The 6,310-nt window shown below is 40.5% G+C and overlaps 1 protein-coding gene across 1 annotated transcript; it reads right to left on the bottom strand.

The window, feature by feature from the left end:
* Positions 1 to 1,610: 1,610 nt before the first annotated feature.
* Positions 1,611 to 5,122, bottom strand: SNAI2 (snail family transcriptional repressor 2). Its single transcript, XM_035126172.2, has 3 exons — positions 4,726 to 5,122; positions 3,599 to 4,144; positions 1,611 to 2,022 (listed from the first exon to the last, which is right to left on the bottom strand). The coding sequence occupies exons 1-3, from the start codon at positions 4,802 to 4,804 to the stop codon at positions 1,841 to 1,843; spliced, it is 807 nt and encodes a 268-aa protein (XP_034982063.1). The 5' UTR covers positions 4,805 to 5,122; the 3' UTR covers positions 1,611 to 1,840.
* Positions 5,123 to 6,310: the final 1,188 nt, after the last annotated feature.

Raw genomic sequence — 6,310 nt, 5'->3', positions numbered from 1 at the left:
ATTTGATGGGGAAACTGAGAGTTCCATCTTACTGGGCATCCATTGCAATCCCACTTAAATGGCTTATTTGCCGTATTTCAGACACATTGGGCTACAAAAATACTGTCCCTTTCATGAAGGTGCCTAACAGAGTGATGTTCACAATGACCACATTTTGATTCAAATTGTCACATTTATTGCTTGGAAAGAACACTTAAAAATTTGGAAATAAACTTTTTAAAAGGGTTGGGGGTATTGCTGATTAATGTGAAATCAAGTATTCACAGCAAGAAATTAGTTTCAGGGCCAGTGAGCTTTGATATAGCAATGGAAACCCAAGTATAGAAAGCAGACGCACACCAGTCAATGCAATTGTGCTTCTGGATGTGCATTTATATCCACAGTTCATTTGGAGCCATCAGATTGGCTTGATATGTCCTTTGACTGCTTGGTGTGTACTGAGACCAGTGTACAGCCAGATGGCATACTTTTATTTATCCTTAATTATGCAACAATATGTTTGTAATCAAGATAAAATGGTTAGTTGCTTCTAACAAAGGACTTCATATCAGTTTGCTACAATTATGCGGAATGGATTTCAAGATTGACACTTACATAGTTTACTGCATTTTCATATTTTACTGCATTTTCTCCAGGAAACCCAGAGGTGCAAAATTTCGTTTCTAAGATCGTATCCTCACTGGTTACTAGCATGACTCTGTTAAACTTCACAGATGGGGTTTTTATCAGAGTCTTTTATCAGAGTCTTGCTCTTTGATCAGTCCTTAGCCATGGAGATTAAGACCTACAGACCTAGTTAACACTGACTCCAGCCTGTACACAGAGATCTCCCCTCCCCCCACTTGTCGCGCTTTCCTACTGACAATCAGCACCAGGGTCCATGTGTGTGTTGGTGTGTGTGTGGTGGGGAGAAGTGGTGCAGATGGGACTCTGCACAAGTATTTCTTAAAAATGTTTATTTATACAAAAATTATTTCTAGAAAACAATACAATTTGTATCCATACTTTCTTCAAGATATCTATAGACATGGCTATAGATAATATTTTGATTCAGAACACATTCAGCCATATAAAAATAAAACTATTTACATTATGTCAATAAACAAAGGTATTCGTTTTCTTTCTTTCTTTCTTTCTTTTTTAAAAAAGGCACTGGAGGGCATTGCTTAGGCTATTGCATTTCCTTTGTGCATTTAGGAAAAAAAAGCTCTTAAGAAATCCATTGTCAAAATCCCATTAACCCTCACGCTTGCACTTATTCCCCTTTTTTTATATAAAAACAACAACAACATCACAAGTTAACAATCACAATAGGTTTTTTTTAAAAAAAGAAGTGTGTATCAAGCATGCGCCTAGGAATGTCTGCAGTGACAGTTTTACAAAGGCACATACTGTTAAGACAACTGGACATACATTCTTCTTCTCTTCTAATGATGAAATCTGAAGACAATTCAGGGTGCTGATCAAGAAGCACACTATTCTAAGAAATAATAGCAACCTGTCCTATTCACCACATAATGACTTGATATAGAAGACACTGAAAAGCACCTGTGATATTTGGTATCTGGCAAAACTTAGTTTTGGAATGTAAATTTTAGTTTTTTTTAAAAAAAAAGTCGTCCATTTGGCTTTTCCATCTTCCCGTATTTAAGATGTTTTGATTTCCTTTGTATCACACAATTGTCAAGCTTAACAATTGAACTAAAAAGCAATCTGATGTTATTTGCATCTTCCAGTGGAGTTGTTGAGTTGGGAAGTAAAATATAAACCACCTCCAGGGCTGAGGGTTCCTCCTGTTCTGTTGAAAAGGAGTAGAGAAATGTTCACAGCCCAGGCAAATTCAGTGAGCTACACAGCAGCCAGATTCCTCATGTTTGTGCAGAAGAGACATTCGTGAGAAAGTTTTTGAACAGTTTTTGCATTGGTATTTCTTCACATCCGAATGGGTCTGCAAGTGGGCCCTCAAATTTGACCTGTCTGCAAATGCTCTGTTGCAATGAGGGCACGAAAAAGGCTTCTCTCCTGGAAAGAAATACACAAAAGAGGTTTAATCGTTTTAAAGCTCAAGTAAGGACCTTTCTGTATAAATGGGACAAGTCGTTTTGCAGAGGAATAAAAAAGCATCATGCCGGTGAAAATGGTGTTTGGGTTCTATATATTATTAAAGGGTCCATTCATTACACTGCAGGCTGTCCATTCATTATTTCATACTTTTCAGAGTTTGCAGGATTCATGGTGCATTAAATGACAAGCCACTGACACTTTCTGCTTCAGCAGGTGCAGCCAGTGCCTGCAGGCTGGGCTCCACCCAGCATTTCCATATGTTCCTTCCATTCGTTTACTGTATCCTGTGCAACGCCTACTGCTGCCTAAGGCTGTATTTTACATGCCATTGGTGTGAATGGCAGAATTCCCATCAGATTGAATGCTTCAGCATTGCACTCTGCTTCCTTGGAACAGAGGCAGGACAAGGAGTAGCAAGAGGACTCACTTGCACATGATCAATAAAAGGTTGCAATTAATGCACAAGCTACTCAAATCTGTGAACATTTTTGACTTACACTCTGGCCCTAGGCATTGTTCACAGAAGTAAGTGCAGCCGAATTTAGTGGGACTTAAAGGCTACGCAGCCAAATTCTCTTTGGAAATTAGGCTGGCTGTGGAGCTTCCCCCTACTGAATGAAGCACAGGACTGCAGCTTGAAGGTGTTTAGTACCATTGAAGAAAATCAGAAATTCTTTCTATGATAAGTGTTTGAATCACAGTGTTTTTTGTCTTAAGGTTAACTTTTGTTGCTCACAGTGACGTTCATATTGTATGAAGTTCAGTGGGACTTACTCCTAGGTAACTGTACATAAAATTCCAGCTTTGGATTGCAATTTGCAGATTCGTCTATGCCTTCAAACCCATTAATCTGTCCTGTTGCCCTGTCAGTGGAATGAAACTTCTATTTAAAATACAATCCTTAATTCTCATTTATTTCTCTGGGATTTACTTCATGGGATCAGGTCCTTTGTGTTTAGCAAAGTGAGGTGCCAGATCTTCTAAATGACTTTTGTACAGTACACATATTTCTTACATGTAAGACCTATTGCTTTCTGTGGAACTCATTTCCAAGAACTGCACATTTGATCAGAGTGTAAAATTCTGTGCCTATATGCTGACTAAGGGGGTTTACGGTGTGCATTGCTTGTATACAATGCTTGACTGCAGATTATTGCATAGGGAACCTGGTATTTCTGCTTACTTCCTTCTCTCTTGTTTGCTGTCTGATTTTTCTACCTTGCACCTGCATTCCTTCCAAAAGCGTGTTCCAACACTCCTGTTGAAGCATGGAATTCTTAGGGTCAAATGGATCCCTGTCTTGTGACAGCTTGCTGAAGCAAACTTTAAAGTTCGCTAAAGTGAAAAAGTGTTACACCAGTATATAAGCTGACCCACTCATAAATGATTTAAAAAGAAAAGAAGTCTGGTGAACATTTAGCAGAGCAAGCAGTATAACTGGAAAACATGAAATTGACCATAAAGCCCTATGGATTTTTAAAAATGGAATTATTGCAGCAATACATGTTATGCACAATCACATTTCCCCTCTTACCAGTATGTGTTCTGATGTGTCCTTGAAGTAACCATGGTCTAGAGAAAGCCTTTCCACAGATCTTGCAGACACAAGGTAGTGTGTGGGTCCTGATGTGCATCTTAAGAGCCCCTAGGCTCACATATTCCTTGTCACAGTATTTACAGCTGAAAGATTTCCTAGACTGGGCATCACAGTGCAACTGCTTATGTTTCGCCAGTCCAGAGAAAGTTGAATAGGTCTTATTGCATAAGCTGCACTGAAATTTCTCTGCTTCAGTTGCATGAGGGTCGGAAAGTTTGGACTGGATCCTCTCTTCTTCATCACTAATGGGACTCTCCGAGCCACTGTGATCCTTAGATGAAGTGTCAGAATGTGGAGGTGGGCTGACTCTTCCCAAAGATGAAGGGTATCCGGAGAGAGGTGAGAGGTCACTGGGTAAAGGGGAAGGCAGCAGCCCAGTTGTAGTCCACACTGTGATGGGGTTGTAAGCAACTGAGCTCAGGATCTCAGGCTGTGGAATGATAGGCATGGGGTAGCTCTCATAAAGGTATGGGGAAATGATCACTGGAAGAAAAGAAAAAAAGAGAATTGTTTTAAGACAACAGAGATTTTTCTCTGTATAACAGCAGTACAATATATCCAATGCTCATGGGGAGTGGAAGTGATGAAATCCTACTGACATTAGTCTGCTCCAATGAAACATACAGAATGAATATAACATTCTGTAACTTTAGTTAAAACTTTACATAAGTTGGGTGGTCTGCTCAAAGTCACAGCTTTCCTCCCCAAGCCTCTGCTGCAGGCAGAGGAAATCCAGCAGTAAAATCCACACCATTCTCTTACATTTCCAAAAGTCACTCATTTTGCAACAGAGAGCAAAAAAAAAAAAATCAGCGATGAAGCAAACTCCTAAGTTGAAGTTTTAATTCTGTTGGCACTGACATTTTTTAAGGGAGAGAGAGAGAGAGAGAGAGAGAGAGAGAGAGAGAGAGAGAGAGAGAGAGAGAGAGGGAGAGAGAGGGAGAGAGAAACGCTGTAAAAAAAAGTTTGTTAAAAGTTTGCACCAGACTATGAAAAGTCCCACTTCAGCAACAACAATCAGAGCAGCACTTGCAGTTAGAATACAGCTTTCAGCCTTGGATTACCTGTGTGAGTATCCAGTTCACCATAGTTCGGCTTTTTGGAAGAGTTGAAATGTTTCTTGACCAAGAAGGATCGTGGCATCTTGAAATGCAGGGCTGCTTCCTTCCTGAAACCTCCTTTCAGCTTCAGAATAACGGTCCCCAGCTTTTGGGCAGCAGCAGCAGACAAAATCACTGCTTGCACATTGGTCCTCTACAGCATTGTCCTCTCTGCTCACCCCATGCAGTAAAATTGTGTAGTGCAGGGCTCTTTGCAAAGTGCTGTAAATACCCACTCGTCAGGTGCAGGAGGGGAGGGTCAGGGGTTTCCTTTTCATCCAATCACTCCTGATTTGCTGAAGTTCTTTTACAAACTCTGCCTGTTTGGCCAAGAGACTTATTCCTTGCTCTTCGCAAGGAGGATCCAATCCCTTCTAGGAGCTGAGGACTTGGGTCAGGTTTCAACTCCTCCCACTGGGATAGCTGTGAAGAACAGAGGAAGAAGAATCTCTTGTCAGAGGGAGCCTAGAAAATGTCTTAGAATTCCTGCCTACTAGTGGAGCTAATTTAAGTAGGTTCAGTAAGGGATAAGTTTAGATTTCACTGTACTTCCTCACCTCTCTCTGGAGTACGTTGCATCCCAACAAAGTAAAAATTAATTCTTTCAAAAAACAAGGCTGCTTCCCAGATGTGGGATAATGAAAATGCTAAGGACAAACTGTTCATTATTAGGGGCAAAGGGCAGAGGGTAGAGGGGAAGTTATTCCAAGATAAACAGTCCAGTTTTTAAAGACACTAACGAGAGAGTCTTTGGCTTGTCACGTGGGGGTTGCTATTTTTGGAAGTGAAGAGGAGTTGAGCCGAGATGTTTAATAGATTAAGGAAATATTTTGTATTTGCTGTTGACGAACTGGCAATGAGGCGCCATGGCCCCAATCCAACTAAAGTTAGTTCTGTTTAAGACCCATTGCTGTAATTGTGCACTAATTTTTAGTTGGATCAGGGACATTTTGCAAGACAAAACATATACACAGCTCAGACGCAAAATGGGAAGACAGTAATTGAGATATGCAGAATTCACAAAAGGGCTGCAACCATTTGCATGCTGATTACTGTTGTGTTGACCTCAGTTGGACATGCTTCTGAGTAAACATGCAATGGGTGAAGCTGCATGGGATTTTTTTTCCCAATTTCTTAGTGCAATGTTGCACATTTCCTTTCTAGAGGAAATTGAGCCATTCCTATAAATGAAAATTATTTAATTCTGTGCTCATTTTTGATTAGCTGACAGTGACTGAGGAATTCACAAAGGATAGGCAAGAATATGATCCCAGAACATTCAAGCTCCCCTTTCCTAAAGGAATGGCTAAGACAGCCACTTTCTTTAGCTTCAGTTGAAAGATATCATTCCTAGGTCATTTTAGCCAGCACAGAATATTCAAAGGTTCATGCTCGAGTTTGGAGTAGCTTGATATACACAGTACCAGTCTCATTTGTTGCTGCTTTTTTGGGCCAACAGCTTCAACTATTGCAGGGTGTTGGACTAGATGACCCTCCGGGGTCCCTCCCAACTCTACCGTATGATTCTGTGAACTACCAACAAACCTAT

The sequence above is a fragment of the Zootoca vivipara genome, chromosome 8 (assembly GCF_963506605.1).
Source record: "Zootoca vivipara chromosome 8, rZooViv1.1, whole genome shotgun sequence".
NCBI classification, from domain to species: domain Eukaryota; kingdom Metazoa; phylum Chordata; class Lepidosauria; order Squamata; family Lacertidae; genus Zootoca; species Zootoca vivipara.
This window is presented reverse-complemented; position numbering and strand designations above follow the sequence as displayed.